Here is a 24694-nt window from a genome sequence, read left to right as displayed (position 1 = left end):
AACTATTTTAATTTTCCTTCCAGCTGAAAACCCTTGAAGTCCCCCACCATTGCATTTTTTCCCTAAAATAATTGGTTTGGAATCAATACACTCAATTCTCTAACCAAAATGCTCTAGATTACTTGTCATCTTTGGTCACTTGGGCAATATTGAAGATATGGATGCGAAATGTCCTATGATATTAGCATGAATTTAATCTTACAAATATGTACTACAACTGATCAGTTAGTCTGGATTATTGGATATGGATGATAAAAGTAATTATTTCAGATGAACTTAATAAATTCTATCACCTCTTACAGAAAGTTTTAACAAATTGCTTGTAATCATGACCTAAAGCAAATGAATCACAGTAGACTCCTTTTCATGTACTTTCATATAGACAATGCATCTTTAACACTCTTAATTTCCATTCCCATTTAGCCATTCGTTGGCACTTGGAAAACAGTGATATTTTCCCCAATAGCATATTTCATCTCATTATTTTATGTGTACAGGTTAAGGAGTCAGGTTTTCCAGTATTAATTATTGTATACAGAAACTGAGGTAACTGACTACATTTTCATACATGTTGTTGGAGCCTATAAACATGGTCAGAACAGGCTCTAATTTCTCATTTTAAAGATATATTTGAATAAGGGCCTGTGATACTTTTAAATAGGCTGCTACAATCATTAGGTGAAAACACTGCTTTGATAATAAGCATGCACATGTATTCATCAAACAGCATTTCTCTAATTTACTGTGAAAATATGGAAGTCGATTAGAACATACTCATATCATTGTTCACATAATAGTAACAATAAGACCAATATCAAAGGTTCCTCAAAAATTTTGATGTTACTGTCACCACTCTACCCTTCTCCTATCACTATAAAAATAAAACAAAATCATAAACTCTTCTCCTTTGAGGATCTCAAAACAAAACAAAAGCTCTAACTTTCATTATTCTAGTACAATGAAAACTAAGATTTAAATTTGGCTTTTTAAAGTAATGACTTACAATTGGACTTCTTTTTTATCTTGGCTTACCTTGGGCATTCCATACACACATTTCCAAGGCTTATAGTAGTTTGCTGGTGAGGACTGTATGCATAGGAGTGATATGTCATGATTTCTTATTAGTATTGATTGGGAAGTATAGTAGTTTGTTCTCTTGAAAAATTAACTCATTTTTGAATGTTCAAAGAAACAGGCTCAGTACCATGTTTTGCTAATACCTCATTTATAAGATTTCCACAAGCCATGAATGGCAAACATAAGAAAATTATAAGCTACAATCAGAATTTTTTTCCTTTGAAGTCAGCTTTGAGAATTGTGTTACAAAATCACACAAAATATGTGGGTCTAGATGTACTATTAGCTTTAAATCGAGTATCTCTATAGCTATTAATATGTTTCTTGAATAATTTGGGTTTTCTTTGATGCCAGGAAGAGCTAAATATGATCTGTACCTAAATTTGAATTTTCTGGAGAAAAAAATGAAATCGGTTCTTAATTTGTTTCTTAGTAAGGGAAAGAGCTTTGACAGCATTGGTTGATCTCCTGACCAACTAATATCTCCTTGTTGAACTATTTTTTTGAAATAATTTCAAGAAATAAAATATTTTAAAGAACACCCATATATTCTTTTGGAGAAGAAAATGGCAACCCACTCCAGTATTCTTGCCTAGAGAATCCTGTGGACAGAGGAGCCTGGTGGGCTGCTGTCCTTAGGGTCGCACAGAGTTGGACACGACTGAAGCGACTTAGCATGCATGCACGCATTGGAGAAGGAAACAGCAACCCACTCCAGTATTCTTGCCTGGAGATTCCCAGGGACGGAGGAGCCTGGTGGGCTGCCGTCTATGGGGTCACACAGAGGCGGACACGACTGAAGCAACTTAGCAGCAGCATATATCCTTTACCCAGGTTCATTTATTGTTAGTATTTTATTACCTTTGCTCTCTTTCTTGATAGATTAAAAACATTTTTTTTTCTGAATTATTTGAGGGTAAATTGCATTAGTCATAGCCTTTTAACTTTAAATTTTTCATCATGTATCTCCTAAGAATAGGGATATTCTCTTACATAATCACAAATTCATGCTTTTTAATTGAGCTTGAACAACAAAAGATAGCTTACCATCTGCAATTTCATCACCTCCAAAATGCTGTCGGTAGAAGAGCATTAATTCAATATTGTAGCATTTGTAGATGACCACAAGCAGTACAAGGAGGAGGAAGATTGCTCCCAGGCCTCCTGCAAGCTCAATTTTGTAGATTAAATCTGGAACAAATAAAATAAACAGGAAAAGGTAATTAAATCATCAATACTAAGGAACTTCCAATATTTCCAGTGTCTAAAATGTACAGCCCATTCTGTTTTTCTTTACAAAAGATTCTTGATAAGTGCAGTAAGTAGATGTGTTCTTGATACATTTGTGAAAATGAATTTTTATCAGATTAACTCTCTTCTAAATATTTGAGAAATTTTACTTTTGAAAGCGATAAGTCAATCTGAAAAAGAATAGTCTCTGGCACTTTGTTTTGAACACATCTATATTTCACATGTATACTTTTGCTTGAAGTGTATTTCAGGAAACTATTAGAGTTGCCTTTTACTGGGTTCATGTCCAATATTTTGTTGTTTCTGTGAAATTATCTTTTGGCTTAGGAAGATTACCATCTAACACTTCTTAGGCCACAGGCCCTATTCTTCTATAGGAGAACAGAATCATAAAATTATTCTCAGAATCAAATAAAATCTAATGAGCTTGCAGGATTTAACAATTTCATTTAACCTTGGTAGAACATAACCCAATAGGAGGTAGGCAGGGGAAATTAGCTTATCCATTTTCCCTACTTAATTGAATAAATGACTATAATTTATATGCAATATAATATGCCCAGCGGGGCTAAAAGAGCATGAGAAATCCAAGCTAATCACTTGGGCTATTCAGCCAACACAAGGGTACCTGATAGCAGCCTTACGTTGTTCCAGTGGGGCACCCCTAGAACTGTGACAGTTGGAAAATTTAAATCAATACATAATGGAAGGAGACTTAATATACCCCAGGCTCAGAGAATAGTGACTTACCTGTAGCTTAATTAGTGATATTACAAAATCTAGGGTGTATCATCAAAAGAGGAGATAGTATCATGGAATTTAGAGAAAGGGGAAGTCAGAGAAGAATTTAGAATATAAATTCAGCAATGTCCAGAGGAGAACTGCTGAATCTGAAAGACACCAGACCAGAGACATTTTCCACTTCAGCACAGAGAAATTCACTGGGGGGTCTCAACAGAACACAGGTAAACCTACCTTATAATGAGCTTAGTTCCCTTTAATCTAATCTCATAATTGCCAAGTGACTCTTTTATTATTAATTCAGCTTACCATGTAACTACAAACTGAAAAAGGGAGTGGCATTTCGGTTTGTATATCAGTTGTTTATGAGTTTCCTTGGCATCAATCAGCCTCCCTGGATGCATCAGTTCTGGCAAAAATCAAATTGATGACCATGACAGACTGCCATTCTTGAAGGTCTTTTGACAAGAAGATCATCAATCATCCGTAATTCCCAGAGATTGTCCCTTCTCTCTAAATAGGCTTATTGTTTAAGATAAATTAGGTTCAATGTAACAATAAGAAAAAAGATAAATGTATATAATATATATTACAAGTAATGTATATTATAGATAAAATTTTCTACTAGTCTACCATCTATTCTCTAATCTGTTAGGGCAGGAATTATTGATCCAAATTCATCAATGAAGAATCTGACTGAACAGTTTGTTCACTTACTCAAGGTCATATAGCTAAGAAGTGGACCTGAGAACAGATATTTTAATTTCAAATTTAAGGTTCTTTTTATTACACCACAGTTTTGTAAGCTCCATCCTGGAAACTGACGGTGAAAAGCCTTCTCTTTGCTCCTCCATAGAACTGTTGGTAATACTTCTCAAAAACATGTGACTTGCAGTGAACTTTGGCTCCTTCTGTCCTTTCCATTTTGAGGAAAGAAGCTAAACTACAATTGTCAGGCAGAATGCTAGGACTTAGCAGATCTCAGGCAGGTTATTGGAGGGTATTGATGAATTCTGTAACTATACCAGAAAGAAACGAGGAGATCCTTCAGTTCAGTTCAGTTCAGTCGCTCAGTCGTGTCCAGCTCTTTGCGACCCCATGGACCTCAGCACGCCAGGCCTCCCTATATATCACCAACTCCTGGAGTCTACTCAAACTCATGTCCATTGAGTCGGTGATGCCATCCAACCATCTCATCCTCTGTCATCCCCTTCTCCTCCTGCCTTCAGTCTTTCCCGGCATCAGGGTCTTTTCAAATCAGTCAGCTCTTCGCATGAGGTGGCCAAAGTATTGGAGTTTCAGCTTCAACAGCAGTCCTTCCAATGAACACCCCGGACTGATCTGCTTTAGGATGGACCGGTTGGATATCCTTGCAGTCCAAGGGACTCTCAAGAGTCTTCTCCAACACCATAGTTCAAAAGCATCAGTTCTTCGGTGCTCAGCTTTCTTCACTGTCCAACTCTCACATCCATACATGACTACTGGAAAAACCATAGCCTTGAGTAGATGGACCTTTGTTGGCAAAGTGGTGTCTCTGATTTTTAATATGCTGTCTAGGTTGGTCATAAGTTTCCTTCCAAGGAGTAAGCATCTTTTCATTTCATGGCTGCAGTCACCATCTGCAGTGATTTTGGTGCCCAGAAAAATAAAATCAGCCACTGTTTGTTTCCACTGTTTCCCCATCTATTTGCCATGAAGTGATGGGACCAGATGCCATGATCTTAGTTTTCTGAATGTTGAGCTTTAAGCCAACTTTTTCACTCTCCTCTCTCACTTTCATCAAGAGGCTCTTTAGTTCCTCTTCACTTTCTGCCATAAGGGTGGTGTCATCTGCATATATGAGGTTATTGATATTTCTCCTGGCAATCTTGATTCCAGCTTGTGCTTCATCCAGCCCAGAATTTTTCATGATGTACTCTGCATACAAGTTAAATCAGCAGGGTGACAATATACAGTTTTGACATATTCCTTTTCATATTTGGAACCAGTCTGTTGTTCCATGTCCAGTTCTAACTGTTGCTTCCTGACCTGCATACAGGTTTCTCAGGAGGCAGGTCAGGTGGTCTGGTATTCCCATCTCTTTCAAATTTTCCACAGTTTGTTGTGATCCACACAGTCAAAGGCTTTGGCATAGTCAATAAAGCAGAAATAGATGTTTTTCTGGAACTCTCTTGCTTTTTCGATGATCCAGTGGATGTTGGCAATTTGATCTCTGGTTCCTCTGCCTTTTCTAAATCCAGCTTGAACATCTGGAAGTTCATGGTTCACATGTTGCTCCTTGGGGTCCAGCATGTGAGAAAAGGTTTTAGGTTTCATGGGGAGATAGAGAATTTGGTATTTTAAAGGAGGTGGAGTAAGAGAGGAGATGGTTGTGGCCAGAGACACCATAGCCAGTCAGGGGAGTCACTAAGAAGAAATGTAAGAAATATGATGTTATACTTTTTGAATAGGAAGAGGGGGAAGATGGGGGGAAAAAGGCAGTAAATCTGCTTTGAGAGACAAAATATGTTAATAAGGAGAATTATGCGGGGCCTCATATGAGCAGGGACAGGAAATTGGAATCTGTCTCTATCCTGCCTGCTTTAAGAGGTCGTCGTTTGGAAACTTAAGTCACAAAACTTCACATAAAAAACAATCCTATGTCATATTAGCTCTGCCTCCTGCCTTCCCTATAGAAAGTGACTCCCTAGGAACCACTGCTTGCCTCTATGCGGGTGGCAAGGCAAGCTTGCTTATGAGACCTCTGTGGGGCTGCAATATCATAATCTTCTCTTGTTTTCTTAGCATGTTACATCAATTATGCATTTTTAATAGCTAGTGTTAAATTGAAAGAGCAATATGATTTTCTTTGGTTTACTTTGAAAACTGAATTCTCTTTGATCTTAGATTATTGATTGTCTTGATTCAACATGTTTTTCCTGTTGCAAAATGTTCATTTAATGTTGTAATTTTTTATGAACTCTGTCTCTCTCCCTCAGTGTCTCTCTGGTCAGAACAGCTTTGAACTGTTTTCAAAGTCATTTAATGGGATTTTTTTTCAGCAATTTCTGTGTTATTTACAGAGTAGAGTTGCTATTAGGGAGATGGAAAACAGCAGCAGCAGGAACAATTTGTGCTCCCAAGTAGTAGACACCTTTTTCAGCAGTAAACTTATGGAAGAAAGCTATGGTGTGAAAAGTACCTTTGTGGTTTTGGGGTCCATTTTATAAAAATGTCTTTGAAAGATATTACCTAATGATGGCTGTTTACATTGAAAACTATGGATCTAGATCCTGAGACTCAGCCAGTATTCTTTGATTCAGCCCAGGCAGTCACATTAAAAGGGAAACATGTATCCTATAATCAGAGGGCAGAATTGCCATCAACCAGATGACACCTGGCTTTTCTTTTGTCTTCTGTTTTCAACTCCCATTTTCCATCTCAGCAGGATCTATACTTCCAGGGACATTTCCTGACTGAGAAGGTGAAAGTCATTTTATTTGGACTGTGTCATGTATACACTTCACAAGGACAGAGATAGTCAGAACAGGAAATATTCACGTGACTGTAACTTTTTCTAGGCACCCAAAGTACAAGTGTAGTTCTTTGTAACCTTCTTAGTTTGAACCCAACCCGTTGTTCACTTTGAACATGAAGATCAGACAATATACGATGGGACTAACAGCAGTTGAAGTCAAGGGGCTGGAAATGTTCTGAGCTTGCTCATAATTTGGGAAGCAGGTTAGGGGATCCCACATGAGGGTTTCCTATACAGATTGGGGATTCAGGGTAAGGTAGTAAAACTAGGAATTAAGAGAAAGAGAGATTCGTTGATATGTGTCTGTGGTAAAGGGAGCATGCTGCTGCTGCTGCTAAGTCGCTTCAGTCATGTCCGACTCTGTGCGACCCCATAGCCAGCAGCCCACCAGGCTCCGCCGTCCCTGGGATTCTCCAGGCAAGAATACTGGAGTGGGTTGCCGTTTCCTTCTCCATTGCATGAAAGGGAAAAGTGAAAGTGAAGTCGCTCAGTCGTCAGACTCTTAGCGACCGCATGGAATGTAGCCTACCAGGCTCCTCCATCCATGGGATTTTCCAGGCAAGAGTACTGGAGTGGGGTGCCATTGCCTTCTCCGAAAGGGAGCATACCCAGACAAAATATAATCATCAGAATTTCCCTAGCACTAAGTTCAGAATCTTGGTTCACTCAACAAAAAATAGAATGGATTTCTTACTAAAATGTTCCTTGTACTTACTGGCAAACAGTTTATCAGAGAGTGAGGAAGTGGTAGGTTAGTAAATGCAGGTAGAAGATGCATCTTGCTTTGAGAAAGGCTGACAGTGTTAACTGCATATATTAGACATGAGTTGTCACTTTACAAAAGGCCTTTTCCCTTTGTGAAAGGATTCATGAAATGTTTCTTCTCTATAATGATCACACAGGGCATTTTAGATATTTGATTATATCATCAAGAAATTATTTTTCCATAAAAGGAGCCATACTCATATTCCAGATGGAAACACTGTGGCTACTAATGCCAGGCTATGTTGTGATAAAGCCTGAAAGGTTCAACTTTAAAGGAAATAACCGAAATTTTGCAAGATGAACTAGAGTTCAGTCTGATTTAATATGCTGGATCAGGACCATAGGGCTTCTTGTTCTTTTCTGAACCTCTACCATACTGTTGAGAGCTCCCAAGTAAAATGGAATAAGGGAAGATGAACGGCATCCTTTTGTGAAGCACAATGAAAAAATTCAACTGCTACCTAAAACAGAGAGTACAAACTGGTATACCATGGGCCAGAAAAAAAGGTTTTTTGGTCTATATGTTTCCCCAAAAGTCGATACTAATACTTAAAAATCAAAATATTGTATATGCAGTATTTCAACTTCACTTGAAAACTTTGAAGCTCTCATATCCTTAGGTTCACTTTTCAGCAAGTATGGCAATAATCTATGAAAGAGTAATGACTGCCCTTTAAAGCACAGCATGTTTTCTGTAACCTGTGTTTAATAGCCAGCCTTCCTTTTCTTTTAATTGCCATATCTACATGGCTATTGAGGTCTTTGTGTTTTTATCCCCCAATCTGGAAATTGAATGTTTTGAAAAGAGAAATGCATTCAGATAACCCAGAATAGATACCAGTCAAGACCAAATCTCAGGGAAATCCTCTCTTTACCAGTCCTGGTCATCCATCCTCCACCTAACTGCTCTGGTCATCTAGGAGAGCCATTTTCACCCAACAAATGCCTTTGAGCACTTACTATATTCTACCTGCTTGGGATACAGCAATAAGTAAGGCAGGGAAAAGTTCCTGTTTTTATGAAGTTTACATTCTAATGTGTGTGCCGGGTGTCAGGGGAGACAAGTAGAAAACAAATATGGAATATGATATCAGATAGTAGTAAATAAAGTAAACAGAAATAGAGCCAAGTGAGAGGGAAAAGAATGTGATGGGTAGTCCATCAATGGATGAATAGATCTAGAAAATTTGGCATATGTACACAATGGAATAGGCTTCCCCGAGTGGCTCAGATACTAAAGAATCCACCTGTAATGTGGGAGACCTGTGTTTGCTCTCTGGGTTGGGAAGATCCCCTGGAGGAGGGCATGGCAACCCATTCCAGTATTCTTGCCTGGAGAATCCCCATGGACAGAGGAGCCTGGCGGGCTATAGTTCTTGGGATTGCAAAGAGTTGGACATGACTGAATGACTAAGCACAGCACACAACAGAATATTATTCAGCCTTAAAAAAGAGAGAGATTCTTGTCATTTGCTACAACATGGATGAACCTGGAGGGCATTATGGTAAGTGAAATAAGGCAGAGAAAGCTAAATATAGGTATGATGTCACTTATATGTGGAATCTTTTTTAAGTTGAAGTCATAGAAACAGAAAAGAGAAAAGTGATTGTCAGGGGATGGAGGGTGGGGGAGAAAATAGGGGGAGATTAGTAAAAGGGTACAGATTTCAGGTAGGTGAATATGGTTGGAGGAGCTAAAGTATAAAATGGGGACAAGAGTGGATAACACTGGATCGTATCATTGAAATTTGCCAGGAAGGTAGAAATTAAATGTTCTAATACACACAGAAATAGAAGGTAGATGTGTGAGGGGATTGTTAATTAACTCAATGGGGGGAGTCATTTCACAACTTTTACATGTTGTACACTTAAAATATCTTACAATTTTGTTTGTCAGTTTTACCTGATGGCTCAGATGGTAAAGAACCTGCCTGCAATGCAAGAAACCTGGGTCCGATCCCGGGGTCTGGAAGATACCCTGGAAAAGGGAATGGCTACCCACTCCAGTATTCTTGCCTGGATAATTCCATGGACAGAGGAGCTTGGTGGACTACAGTACATGGGGTCACAAAGAGTCAGACATGACTGAGTGACTAACAGTTTCACTTTTTTTAACTCAATAAACCTAAAAGAATGTTTTAAAGAAAGAGATTGGGTAGTACTATCTTATCAAGAGCGACCAGAGAAAGGCCTTAATGAGTAGGTAATATTTAAACAGAGACCTGTAAGAAAAGAGGGAGTGAGTCATAGGAACTGCTGGGGAAAGAGTGTTCCAGGCAGAGGAAGTAGCAAGTGCAAAGATCAGGAACCAGGACCATGCTTGGTGAGCATGAGAAATAGAAAGGAGGCTAGTGTATGCAAAGTTTAAGGCAGATTGTGGTAGAAAATGAGATCAGAAATGTCTTGGAGGACATGGCAAAGAGTTGGGGTTTCATTCTAAGTGTAACAGTGTGGTGGTGGTGTGGTTAGTTGCTACGTCAGGTCCGACTCGTGCAATACTATGGACTGTGGCCCGCCAGGCTCCTCTTTCCTTAAGGATTTCCCAGGCAAGAATACTGGAGTGGGTAGCCATTGCCTTCTCCAGGGGATCTTCCAGACCCATGGATCAAACCCACATCTCCTGCAATGCAGGCAGATTCTTTACCAACTGAGTCACCAGGGAATTGAAGGTTCTGTAACTGGATGGTTCTGACTAGAGAAATGATATGATCTGACCTGAGTATTTAAAGGATAAATCCAGATGCTGTGTTGAGATTAGACTGTAAGGGAACAAGGGGCAAGCAGGGAGACCAGTTAGGGGGAAAATGCAGTGAGCCACGTAATTGATGCTGGTGGCTCAGACTCAGACGGTAACAATAAAGGTGGGGAAAGTGCTCAGTGTAGATGTGTTGTAAAGGCATAGCCATTGAATTTCCTGCTAGACTAGATATAGTGTGTGTGAGCAGAGAAAAGAAAAAGTCAAGGATGACTTCAAGGATATTTGGCCTGAGCAACTGGAAGGATGGTGATGGAGATGGAGAAGGCAATTGGAGGATCAAGTTTATAGGGAGGAGAAATCAGGAATGCTGTGTGGGACAAGTGAAGCTTGATATGCCTACCTAGATATGTTTACTAGTGGAGTTTTTGAATTGTTGTGGAATAGGCAGTTAGGAATACAACTCGGGAGTTTAGGCGAGAAGTCCAAGCTAAAGACATAAATTTGGGAGATGGCAGCAAATAAATCACGAGCAAAACTGAGGTGGAGATGGAATGAAATCATCTAGGGACTGAGAAGAGGGGACCTAAAGCCTGGGGAACTCTAATGTTTAGAAAGATGAGAATTAATATTCTCAGTTATTCATGATTTAGACACATTTCCTTGTAGAAGCCGTGGGAGGCAGCAGTTTTATGGTGTACGTTGGTTTCTAGTGTCAGATTACTAGAAGTGAAGGGCTGCTAGTGGTTACTAATCAAAGGAAAATGGATTTATTTTAAAACTCAAGGCTATTTCTATCTCTACTGACTATATGATAAGACCCCCCTCATTATTTTTCCTCTGAGCAAGTTTTTAATTATAACCCTTTATATATTTTGTGCAATTGTTTGTTTCATGAGTAAGGTTTGTCTTTCTTTGTACTCTTACTGTCCTGCAGACTATAAACCCCATGCAGCCTTGAGGATGTCTATTTCCTAACACCTAACACAATGCTTGCTATACATGCTCCTCAATAATAAAAGAGAACATTATTCTTTCATTAACCAGAATGGGTTCTAAGTGCCTATTAGTGGTGAGACACTGCCCAAGTTACTGAGGATACTTAGGTGCAGTCGAGTCTGGCTTGGAGGATCTCTAAGGCTAAAATGAGACTGAGATGGACAGGAACAAAACTACCCTTGCAACAGGTTATCTGGACATGATCAATGTCTGCCTTTCATGTAGGTGGACAAGTGGTTGCTAAGTGCGTACAAGTTCCATTTAATAACACTTTGAGCATGATATACTTCATATCATATCATTATTATTTGAACCTCAAAGTGACTCTGCAAGGTAGATATTATTACCCCTATTTTATAGATGAGGAAACTAAAGTTTAGGCTGTCTAATCAGACAAGTTAGTCCTACTAAGGCAGGCAGCTAAGTCAGTGGCTGCACTGGGATCTCCCGAACCAAGGTCTTCTCATTTCACCTGTCCATGTTAGACTCTTCTATACTTAAACACTCCATTATTTTAAAACAAAATCATGTCCAGCAGAGTAAGAAGTGGTGCTAGAAAGATAAAAGCATTATTCTCAGACTAATGACATTTCCCTGCTTCTCCTAGAGCTGCTGGGCAAGGTCAAGTATTAGAGCTGGCGGGAAAATAGAAATTCCATCTTGGCTACAAGGTACAACTAGTGACCTTGCTTATTGAATCTGTTCTATTGCTGTATAGCCTAGACGAAAAGAACACTGATTGAGAACATTTGTTCAGTTACATTTACAAAACCTTTGCCAGATGCACACATACAGAAAGTATTTAGTCTTTTGCAGTAATCAGGAGTCGTGGCAGGGTAAGAGCCAATCTCGGAAGCTGCTCCAGCTGCCGGAATTGTTATTCCTATATCTACTTTTCTCTCTTTTATTTGTAAATTTATGGTTTCTTTTCCTTACCCATTATATGCAATTTCCACTCCATATGGAATCATATCTGGAGAGTGATCAACATAAAGGCCAAACTATTTAAAAATATATGCACCTGCTGAAGGCCTTGAACACCAGGTCACATCATGAAATATTCTTATAATCTTCATTATAACAAAGGTAAAATATTATATGATACTAGTCCTTATTTCTATTTATATTCTAGTCAGGGAATTTAAAAAGTGACTTTCTTATCCAATAGTAAAACCACTAGTATTTCATTTAAGCAATATAAGATGAAGGTGAACTATAGAGAAAATTTTAAATATCAATGCCCATCAAATTTTATGTAATACTTATAACCAAGGTATTTTTTCATCTCACTGGATTTTTGAAAATTTTTATTTTAATTGGAGGAAAATTACTTTACAATATTGTGATGATTTTTACCATACATCAGTATGAATCGGCCATAGGTATACATTTGTTTCGCCCATCCTGAACCCGCCTCCCACCTCTTTCCCCACCCCATCCCTCCAGGTTGTCACAGAGTCCCTCTTACACTGTTGGTGGGAATGCAAACTGATATAACTACTATGGAGAACAGTATGTAGATTCCTTTAAAAAATAGGAATAAACTACCATATGGCCCAGCAATCTCACTGGATTTAACACAGTTTAACAATATTTCATGTCATCTGTCCATTTTCTAATGAAATGAAAGATCATAGGCATTTATGCTAATATCCACAGCAAGAGAGATTTTTCCTTAAAAATAAAAAATATTATTAATAGAAATTTATACTAGACAATAAAATCAGGCCAGGAAACATACCTAACTTCAATAGTTACTACGTAGCTAAACAAACTATACTAACAGTTATAAAAATAAATACCCTTTTTACGCAGCAGAACACTGGCATGTTTTCGTCCATTTCGGTTTTCCACATGGCAGGTATAATTCGCCAGGTCAGCCTCCACCACTGAATCAAAGATGAGTGCCAGTTCAACTTCTTTTTCTCCAAGATGCTCTTTGAGGAGTCTGAAATAAAGGAAAGTACTCTTGGCTAAATTGGTTTGATCTGGGGAGAGCCCAGTCATGCAAAGACTGAAGATAGTGATGTAGCTCACTAAGGTCTCCAGTAGGCTGATGGGTGTATGTGCAGAAACTTCAAAAAGAAAACACAAAAAGTGACTTTTAATGTGAAGATCAGATGGAAAAGGAAAAAAGTGAGGAATTTACTCAGCAAAAAGAAATATTAACATGCCACTAGGCTTTGATAAATGAAGCCAGTATGATTCGTGTAGCAAACAGGAGGAGACATTGGGCTCCATATTCTAAGCTGAGCTTATAAAAACACACTGGATTTTTGCATCACGACATGAAGGGGAAAAGTCTGTAGAAATGTAGGGTTTGTGTTAGAGTTTTGACAACAGGGGGTAAGACAGTTAAAAAGGGGGGCCTTGAAAAGGATTGCTTTATGGGAAATAAACTAAGGGTGGTTAGTGGCATTCTATCCCCAAATATCAATAAGAAGCCTGATCTCTACTGTCTCCTGCCTTTTGTCCCATGCAGGCATATACCCCTAATCCTCCAATGTACTACTATGGCCCTGCTTCCCCTTGCCCCACGACATTGCTCACCATTTTTCTTTCTCCTTCCCTCTGGACCCTCCCACCCCCACAAGAGAAACTGCCTTATGTGTATTTTTTCATAGTCCTAGCTTTTGCTTTCTCAAGTGAGGTTGCAGGTCTTGAATGGCCAGTAACAGTTGTTCTTCACAGAGGAGCTGAGTTGCCAGGAAACTTTCCTGAGGGGTGTGTCTCTTGTTTCTTTGGAGAGCTATATTCTCGCCAGTGGCCAGCTGCCTCCTGGGTGAGGTGAAAGTGGGTACCCTGCTGACTTTTACTTTCTATCTCCTGCTTTCAACCAAAGAAAGAGCAAATTGTGAGTCTAAATAGTGGAAAGCCTGCCATTAAGGTCTGGGGTGAGGTTGTTAAATACATGGATTTGCAAGAGGGAAATTCTCATCTCCTTTTTGGATACCTGGTTATGAAGGCAGTGAAGAACATTCTGATTTACTGGCATTTAGCATAAAGTTGGAAAAGACAACTGTACTCAGAGAAAACTGGGTTATAAATATGGGCCTCCCACTTACAAGCTCAAGCTGGATTTTTACAAAGTAATTAACTCAATGGCACCTTAATATAACTCATCTTTAAGTTGGGAAAAATACCTACCCTCCTTAATTTTGTTGTGGGGGTAAAATGGTTTAAAGTGATTTCAAGATTAAATAGCAGATGCAAGTGCAAATGAATGTCATTAAACAGCAACATTTCATTATCCAAAGGGAAACTGTTTAAATTTTGGCTCCTCCAAACATATTTGTATTTATACATGTTGATACTTAAATTTGGCTTGGATTAATCTCTCTGGATCCCTTCTGAGAGAAGGGAAGGCTTAAAGTTGGGTTGGTGGAAAGGAGTTCTTGGAATCTGAGACTCCCCCATACTGAAATCCTAGACACAGATTATATTCCCAATACACATTTTTAAAATTAACACTATTTCTGTTACCTTCCAATAATATACATATCAGAGAGTTTATAGTACTGGCATTTATAACTTGAGTAAATCTCCTTAGTATAAGAATTTTCTTAATCGTATTTTGCTGGTAGTCTATTAATTTTTTTTTTTCTTCGTGGCTAAACTTGCAGTTCTCCTCTCTTTCTCCTATCCCAACATAAACCTAAACAAGGAAAAATGGGAATTTACTGTCTTCACAGTTTATGTTGAATTTTACTCGATTTTCTCCCTGCTATGTGCAAATCGCACTATATGCAATTTTTTAGTTCTGTGTGACCTGCTATGGAATAACCCCCTTTAATGCCAGAAGCTGCTTAAGCACCACAAATTAAATTTGATTTAAAGCTTCACGTGTAGGGCAGCCACAGCCTTTGCCAGGCATGAGGCAGAAAGCTGATCCTGTCCCTCCAGACCAAGCCTTTCCTTCTTCATTTCTAATGCAGTTTCCAAAAACAGCTCTTCACAGGCTGCAGAAAGAATCTGGAGAGAGGATTTGAAAAATGATCCTTCATCCATCTATTAATATATATGAGGTGTCTTAATTATCAGCTCTTGAAAATATAGAGGGGGCTTGCTTTTTTGGAATTAAAGAGCAAGTTGGTGTTTACGTCTATAAATCACTCTGCAGAGCAGTCACAATTTCCTAACAAATATTGATATATAACAATCTATCAATGATTCTTTGTCATTCCTCTAAGTGCCTAGCTCTGGGATAGATATTGGTGTTAGAGAAATGTAAGCATTAAAAGACCAGGTGCCTACTCCCAGTAAGCATTAACATTTAAACAAGGGGACAAAATATACATAGCTGAAAAAATTATAGGAGGAATGAGGTAAAACAGGGTGGTATAGTCATACTTACAATGGAATTTCAAAAAAAAAAAAAAACCCACAACAACAGACTGTTATTTACTAAAGTAGCTGGAGATGGCTTGAGAAGACTCTGCCTAAACAAAAGGAAGAAGGAAGCATTTTCTAGGAGAAAAGACAGAAACAGGATTCTGGAGAATGTTTGACACTGAAGGGAATGGTTTTAGAATGGGGGATACAAATGAGGGGATCTTGGGATATACTTCAAATAACTTCAGAAGTATCTCACTGCAAGGATTAATATTGAAGGCAAGTTATAGGCAACAGTGAATACTGACAAAATAAGAAATACTAAATTCAGGTGACAGAAATCACTACTTTTAAAAGTTTTATTGTTAAGACCTATTATTTAAAAAGTCATGTTAAAAAAGTTTGGAAGTTGTCACTTTCACCCTTACAACAAGAAAAAAGTGAACAAAATGAAAGCCAACAGCTCTTCTTAGATCCATCAGAGAATTGAGGTCACAGGGCAAACTCCTGCTCTGTGAATTTGAGATAGTGAGGCAAATACTGAGAATCACAGTGCACTGGGAGCAGAAACCCAGGAGCAGGAACCAATATGAATTAAAAACAATTGATCAGTCACTGTACGGCTAGTATGGACTAGCTTGAAAGTTAAAAAAACTCCATGAGATCTAATCTTAGAGGCGCCTCATACTTTCATGAGCTTTGCTTCCAAGAGCCTGTCCAGGCTTTCAGGGTGAAGATCAGAGACATGTTCCTTTATGCTTTGGGCAAGGGAGGGAGGAAAGGCAACTATCTTGAAATGAGCCTAGAGCACTCTTTCTTCTTAACAAAGGCATGCCCTCAAGGGAAACTTCTTTAGCAGAGCCTAAATTACTTCAGTTTTGCCGAAACTGGAGGAAAGTGAAATATCTAACTCCAGCCTCCTCAAGCCTGTTTCATCTAAGAAAAGGAGGAAAGCTGAGAAACACTTGTAAAGGTCAGAGCCTGAAGGCACAGGCTGATGGAAAGACTAAGACTTTATCACAGTGTTACAGAATATTTACCACCATACCAGTCAGGGGGTTTCAGATGAAAGAGTGGCCAAGGTCAGACCCTGTTTCAGAAGCAGTCTCTAGGAGAACTGGAAAACACAGTAGAGATGTAAACAAGTACATTATAGGAAATTTTAGCCGTTTACACCTACAACTACAGAAAACAGTAAACACAGCTTAACTCCTAGCCACATAAACATAAAATCTTACCCTAAAGACATGTTTACTTCAGTTCCTTTTATCTGACATGTTACATCTGGGTTTCAAACAAAAAACAAGACATGTTAAAAAGAAAAAGTTTTGAAAAGACAACACAACCATCAGAACCATACTCAGATATGGCCGAGAATGATCAGAATGAGAATATAAAATAACCATGATTAATAAGTTAAAGTCTCAAATGGAAAAAGTAAACAATATAAACAATAGATTGGTAATATAACCTGAGAAATGGAAATTCTAAGAAAGAATCAAAAGGAAATGCTAGAAAACAAGACACTGTAATAGGAATAAACAGTGCCTTTCATGGGCCATTTATAGGCTGGATGTGGCCAAAGAAAGAATAACTAATCTTGAAGACAGTCAACAGAAATCTCCTAAACTGAAATGCAAAGAGAAGAGAACATGGCAAAAAAGGATCAAAATATTGAACACCTGAGGTATAACTACAAAAGGAGTAACATACATATAATCTAAGTTACCAAAATACAAAACACCAAAATACGAAAGAGAAAGGAACAATAGAAATATTTGAAGTAATAGTAACTGAGAATTTTCCAAAGATATCAGAACACAGGTGCAGGAAGTTCAGAGAATACCAAGCAGAGTAAATATTTTAAAAGCTACATCTTGATGGATCATATTCTAACTGTAAAAAGTGGGAAAAAATGAGAGAAAAATCTTGAAAGGATTCAGAGGGGAAAAAAAACTTACCTATAGAGGAATAAGAATAAGAAACACATCATACTTCTCTTTAGAAACTATATAAGCAAGAAGAGAGTGGAGTGGAAAATTGAAAATGTTGAAATAAATTTACAACCAACCTAGAATATTGTATCCATTTTTCCTTCAAATGTGAAGGAGAAATAAAGACTTTTTCAGACAAATAAAAAGTGAGGGAATCTATTGCCAGTAGATCTGCATTGTAAAAAATGTTAAAAGAAATTCTTAAGAGAAAATGAAAATGATACAGGTCAAATTTGGATCTTCATAATGAAAGGAAGAGATAGACAGGAGTAAATAAAAGTCAAATGTCTTATTTTTCCTATTCATAATTAATCTAACAGGTAACAGCATACTTAAAATAATAGCAATAAAAGCAGTTGTACAAAGTTTTGAGGATCTGATATACAGCACGGTGACTATAATCAATAACATGATATTGTATGCTTGAATGTTGCTGAGACTATTATTTTTTTTAATTTATTTATTTTAATTGGAGGCTAATTACTTTACAATATTGTAGTGGCTTTTGCCATTCACATGAATCAGCCATGGGTGTACATGTGTTCCCTATGCTGAACCCCTGCCCACCTCCCTCCCCATCCCATGCCTCAGGGTCATTCCAGTGCACCGGCCCTGAGCACCCTGTCTCAGGCATCGAAACTGGACTGGCGATCTGTTTCACATATGATAATATGCATGTTTCAATGCTATTCTCTCATATCATCCCACCCTCGCCTTCTCCCACAGAGTCCAAAAGACGTTTCTGTGTCTCCTTTGCTGTCTTACATACAGGGTCATCGTTACCATCTTTCTAAATTCCATATGTATGCATTAGTATATTGTATTGGTGTTTTGCTTTCTGACTCACTTCACTCTGTATAATAGGCTCCAGTTTCATCTATCTCATTAGAACTGATTCGAATGTATTCTTTTTAATGGCTAAGTAATATTCCATTGTGTATATGTACCACAGCTTCCTTATCCATTCGTCTGCTGATGGACATCTAGGTTGCTTCCATGTCCTGCCTATTATAAACAGTGCTGCGATGAACATTGGGGTACACGTGTCTCTTTCAATTCTGGTTTCCTCGGTGTGTATGCCCAGCAGTGGGATTGCTGGGTCATATAGAAGTTCTATTTCCAGTTTTTTAAGGAATAACCACACTGTTCTTCATAGTGGCTGTACTATTTTGCATTCCTACCAACAGTGTAAGAGGGTTCCCTTTTCTCCACACCCTCTCCAGCATTTATTGCTTGTAGACTTTTTGATAGCAGCCATTCTGACTGGCTTGAGATGGTATCTCATTGTGGTTTTGATTTGCATTTCTCTGATAATGAGTGATGTTGAGCATCTTTTCATGTGTTTGTTAGCCATCTGTATGTCTTCTTTGGAAAATGTCTGTTTAGTTCTTTGGCCCATTTTTTGATTGAGTCGTTTATTTTTCTGGAATTGAGCTGCATGAGCTGCTTGTATATTTTTGAGATTAATTCTTTGTCAGTTGCTTCGTTTTCTATTATTTTCTCCCACTCTGAAGGTTGTCTTTTCACCTTGCTTATAGTTTCCTTCGTTGTGCAAAAGCTTTTAAGTTTAATTAGGTCCCATTTGTTTATTTTTGCTTTTATTTCCAATATTCTGGGAGGTAGGTCATAGAGGATCCTGCTGTGATTTATGTGGGAGAGTGTTTAGCCTATGTTTTCCTCTAGGAGTTTTATAGTTTCTGGTCTTACATTGAGATCTTTAATCCATTTTGAGTTTTTTTTTGGTGTGTATGGTGTTAGAAAGTGTTCTAGTTTCACTTTTTTACAAGTGGTTGACCAGTTTTCCCAGCACCACTTGTTAAAGAGATTGTCTTTTCTCCGTTGTATATTCTTCCCTACTTTGTCAAAGATAAGGTGTCCTTAGGTGCATGGATTTATCTCTGGGCTTTCTATTTTGTTCCATTGATCTATGTTTCTGTCTTTGTGCCAGCACCATACTGTCTTGATGACTGTAACTTTGTAGTATAGCCTGAAGTCAGGCAGGTTGATTTCTCCAAGTCCATTCTTCTTTCTCAAGATTGCTTTGGCTATTTGAGGTTTTTTTTGTATTTCCATACAAATTGTGAAATTATTTGTTCTGTGAAAAATACTGTTGGTAGCTTGATAGGGATTGCATTGAATCTATAGATTGCTTTGGGTAGTATACTCATTTTCACTATATTGATTCTTTCAATCCATGAACATGGTGTATTTCACCATCTATTTGTATCCTCTTTTATTTGTTTCCTCAGTGTTTCATAGTTTTCTATATATAGGTCTCAGTCCATAGTTCATCAGGCACTCTGTCTATCAGATCTAGTCCCTTGAATCTATTTCTCACTTCCACTGTATAGTCATAAGGGATTTTATCTAGGTCATAGCTGAATGGTCTTGTGGTTTTCACCAGTTTCTTCAATTTCAGTCTGAATTTGGCAATAAGGAGTCCATGATCTGAGCCACAGTCAGCTCCTGGTCTTGTTTTTGCTGACTGTATAGAGCTTCTCCATCCTTGGCTGCAAAGAATATAATCAATCTGATTTTGGTGTCAACCATCTGGTGATGTCCAAGTGTAGAGTCTTCTCTTGTGTTGTTGAAAGAGGATGTTTGCTATTTCCAGTGCATTCTCTTGGCAGAACTCTATTAGCCTTTCCCTGCTTCATTCTGTACTCCAAGGCCAAATTTGCCTGTTACTCCAGGTGTTTCTTTCATGCAAAGATAGGCTCGATAAAGGACAGAAATGGTATGGACCTAAAAGAAGCAGAAGATATTAAGAAGAGGTGGCAAGAATACGCAGAAGAACTGTACAAAAAACATCTTCATGACCCAGATAATCACGATGATGTGATCACTCACCTAGAGCCAGACATCCTGGAATGTGAAGTCAAGTGGGCCTTAGAAAGCATCACTACGAACAAAGCTAGTGGAGGTGATGGAATTCCAGTTGAACTATTTCAACTCCTCAAAGGCGATGCTGTGAAAGTGCTGCACTCAATATGCCAGCAAATTTGGAAAACTCAGCAGTGGCCACAGGACTGGAAAAGGTCAGTTTTTGTTCCAATCCCAAAGAAAAGCAATGCAAAGAATGCTCAAACTACTGCACAATTACACTCATCTCACATGTTAGTAAAGTAATGCTCAAAATTCTCCAAGCCAGGCTTCAGGAATACATGAACCGTGAACTTCCAGATGTTCAATCTGGTTTTAGAAAAGGCAGAGGAACCAGAGATCAAATTGCTAACATCCACTGGATCATCGAAAAAGCAAGAGAGTTCCAGAAAAACATCTATTTCTGCTTTATTGACTATGCCAAAGCCTTTGACTGTGTGGATCACAATAAACTGTAGAAAATTCTGAAAGAGATGGGAATACCAGACCATCTGACCTGTCTCTTGAGAAACCTGTATGCCGGTCAGGAAGCAACAGTTAGAACTGGACATGGAACAACAGACTGGTTCCAAATAGGAAAAGGAGTACGTCAAGGCTGTCTATTGTCACCCTGCTTATTTAACTTATATGCAGAGTACATCATGAGAAATGCTGGGCTGGAAGAAACACAAGCTGGAATCAAGATTGCTAGGAGAAATATCAATAACCTCACATATGTGGATGACACCACCCTTATGGCAGAAAGTGAAGAAGAACTAAAGAGCCTATTGATGAAAGTGAAAGAGGAGAGTGAAAAAGTTGGCTTAAAGCTCAACGATCAGAAAACTAAGATCATGGTATCTGGCCCCATCACTTCATGGGAAATAGATGGGGCAACAGTGGAAACAGTGCCAGACTTTATTTTTTTGGGCTCCAAAATCACTGCTGATGGTGATTGCAGCCATGAAATTAAAAGACGCTTACTCCTTGGAAGGAAGGTTATGGCCAAGCTAGATAGCATATTTAAAAGCAGAGACATTACTTTGCCAACAAAAGTCCATCTAGTCAAGGCTATGGTTTTTCCAGTGGTCGTGTATGGATGTGAGAGTTGGGCGGTGAAGAAAGCTGAGCGCCGCAGAATTGATGCGTTTGAACTGTGGTGTTGGAGAAGACTTTTGAGAGTCTCTTGTACTGCACGGAGATCCAATCAATCCATCCTAAAAGAGATCAATCCTGGGTGTTCATTGGAAGGACTGATGTTGAAGCTGAAACTCCAATACTTTGGCCTCCTCATGCAAAGAGTTGACTCATTGGAAAAAACCCTAATGCTGGGTAGGATTGGGGGCAGGAGGAGAAGGGGACCACAAAGTATGAGATGGTTGGATGGCATCACCGACTCGATGGACATGGGTTTGGGTCAACTCCGGGAGTTGGTGATGGACAGAGAGGCCTGGTGTGCTGCAATTCATGGTGTCGCAAAGAGTCGGACATGACTGAGCGACTGAACTGAACTGAACCGGATGTTTCTTCACTTCCTACTTTTGCATTCCAGTCCTCTATAATGAAAAGGACATCTTTTTGGGGTGTTATTTCTAGAACGTCTTGTAGGTCTTCATAGAACTGTTCATCTTCAGCTTCATCAGCGTTACTGGTTCATGACACTGTATAGGAGACGGGAATCAAGACCATCCCCAAGAAAAAGAAATGCAAAAAAGCAAAACAGCTGTCTGAGGAGGCCTTACAAATAGCTGTGAAAAGAAGGGAAGTGAAAACCAAAGGAGAAAAGGAAAGAGATACTCATTTTAATGCAGAGTTCCAGTGAATAGCAAGGAGAGATAAGAAAGCCTTCCTCAGCGATCAATGCAAAGAAATAGAGGAAAACAATAGAACGTTGTTTTCTTTTAAAGAAAATTAGAGATACCAAGGGAACATTTCATGCAAAGATGGGCTCAATAAAGGAAAGAAATTGTAGGGACCTAACAGAAGCAGAAGATATTAAGAAGAGGTGGCAAGAATACACAGAAGAACTGTACAAAAAAGATCTTCATGACCCAGATAATCAGGATGGTGTGATCACTCACCTAGAGCCAGATATCCTGGAATGTGAAGTCAAGTGGGCTTTAGGAAGCATCACTACAAACAAAGCTAGTGGAGGTGATGGAATTCCAGTGGAGCTTTTTCAAATCCTAAAAGATGATGCTGTGAAAGTGCTGCACTCAATATGCCAGCAAATCTGGAAAACTCAGCAGTGGCCACAGGACTGGAAAAGGTTAGTTTTCATTCCAATCCCAAAGAAAAGCTATTCTAAAGAATGCTCAAACTACCACACAGTTGCACTCATCTCACACGCTAGTAAAGTAATGCTCAAAATTCTCCAAGCCAGGCTTCAGCAATACGTGACCCATGAACTTCCAGATGTTCAAGCTGGATTTAGAAAAGGCAGAGGAACCAGAGATCAAATTGCCAACATCTGCTGGATCATCAAAAAAGCAAGAGAGTTCCAGAAAAACATCTATTTCTGCCTTATTGACTATGCCAAAGCCTTTGACTGTGTGGATGACAACAAACTGTGGAAAATTCTGAAAGACATGGGCATATCAGACCACCTGACCTGCCTCCTGAGAAACCTGTATGCAGGTCAGGAAGCCACAGTTAGAACTGGACATGGAACAACAGACTGGTTCCAAATAGGAAAAGGAGTACGTCAAGGCTGTACAGTGTCACCCTGCTTATTTAACTTATATGCAGAGTACATCATGAGAAATGCTGGGCTGGGTGAAGCACAAGCTGGAATCAAGATTGCCAGGAGAAATATCAATAACCTCAGATATGCAGATAACACCACCCTTATGGCAGAAAGTGAAGAAGAACTGAAGATCCTCTTGATGAAAGTGAAAGAGGAGAGTGAAAAAGTTGACTTAAAGCTCAACATTCAGAAAACTAGGATCATGGCATCCGGTCCCATCTCTTCATGGCAAATAGATGGGGAAACAGTGGAAACAGTAGCTAATTTTATTTTGGGGGGCTCCAAAATCACTGCAGATGGTGACTGCAGCCATGAAATTAAAAGACGCTTACTCCTTGGAAGGAAAGTTATGACCAAGATAGATAGCATATTAAAAAGCAGCGGCATTACTTTGCCAACAAAGGTCCATCTAGTCAAGGCTATTGTTTGTCCTATGGTCATGTATGGATGTGAGAGTTAGACTATAAAGAAAGCTGAGGGCCGCAGAATTGATGCTTTTGAACTGTGGTGTTGGAGAAGTCTCTTGAGAGTCCCTTGGACTGCAAGGAGATCCTACCAGTCCATCCTAAAGGAGATCAGTCCTGGGTGTTCATTGGAAGGACTGATGTTGAAGCTGAAACTCCAATACTTTGGCCACCTGATGCGAAGAGCTGACTGATTTGAAAAGACCCTGATGCTGGGAAAGACTGAAGGCAGGAGGAGAAGGGGATGACAGAGGATGAGATGGTTGGATGGCATCACCGACTCAATAGACACGGGTTTTGGTAGACTCCGGGAGTTGGTGATGGACAGGGAGGCCTGGGTGCTGCAGTTCATGGAGTCACAACGAGTCAAAGACGACTGAGTGACTGAACTGAAGTGACTGAAGTGATATATAGGTCTTTTGTTTCTTTAGGTCAATATATTTCTAAGTATTTTATTATTTTCATTGCAATGGTGAATGGAATTGTTTCCTTAATTTCTCTTTCTGTTTTCTCATTGTTAGTGTATAGGATTGCAAGGGGTTTCTCTGTGTTAATTTTATATCCTTCAACTTTACTATATTCACTGATTAGCTCTAGTAATTTTCTGGTGGAGTCTTTAGGGTTTTCTGTGTAGAGGATCTTGTCATCTGCAAGCAGTGAAAATTTTACTTCTTCTTTTCTGATCTGGATTCCTTTTATTTCCTTTTCTTCTCTGATTGCTGTGGCTAAAACTTTCAAAACTATGTTGAATAGTGTTTCTGAGATTAGTTAGATCTTATGAATTCTCACCACGTTTTTTAAAAAGTGTTAATTATGTTAACTATGTGAGCTTAACTAATATAATGGTATATGTCAATTATACCTCTATAAAATGAGAGTGAAAATGTAACCTAGAGAATGGAAGAAAATATTTTTAAACCATATATTTGATAAAGCGTTAATATCCAAAATATATAGGGACCTTTACAACTCAATAAAAAATACAAACAGACAACTTGTTTGAAAAAATTGGGCTAAAGACCTGAACAGACATTTCTCCGAAGAAGGCATACAAATATCCAACAATATACGAAAAGGTGCTCAAATTCACTATCATGAAAGAAATGCAAATCATAATCACAATGTGGTCATCTCAAATCTGTTATAATGGCTATTACCAGAAATACTGGCAAGAATGTGGAGAAAAGGGAACCCTGTAAACTAATGTGCAACCACTATGGAAAACAGTACAGAGATTCTTCCAAAAATTTA

The 24694-nt window shown here is 38.7% G+C and overlaps 1 protein-coding gene across 1 annotated transcript in view; it reads right to left on the bottom strand.

Moving 5' to 3' along the window:
• Positions 1-24694, bottom strand: part of IL1RAPL2 (interleukin 1 receptor accessory protein like 2) — a 1535365-nt gene that overhangs the window by 17768 nt on the left and 1492903 nt on the right. Inside the window, exons 12-13 of the mRNA XM_081566378.1 lie at positions 12848-12993; positions 2125-2268 (exon numbers count right to left, since the gene is read on the bottom strand). Coding sequence (XP_081422504.1) covers positions 2125-2268; positions 12848-12993 — 290 coding nt within the window. The remainder of the gene's footprint in view (positions 1-2124; positions 2269-12847; positions 12994-24694) is intronic.

This window comes from Giraffa tippelskirchi, chromosome X (assembly GCF_054371585.1).
Source record: "Giraffa tippelskirchi isolate mGirTip1 chromosome X, T2T-mGirTip1v1.2.pri, whole genome shotgun sequence".
NCBI classification, from domain to species: domain Eukaryota; kingdom Metazoa; phylum Chordata; class Mammalia; order Artiodactyla; family Giraffidae; genus Giraffa; species Giraffa tippelskirchi.
The sequence above is the reverse complement of the archived record's forward strand: the minus strand, read 5'-3'. Positions and strand labels throughout refer to the sequence as shown.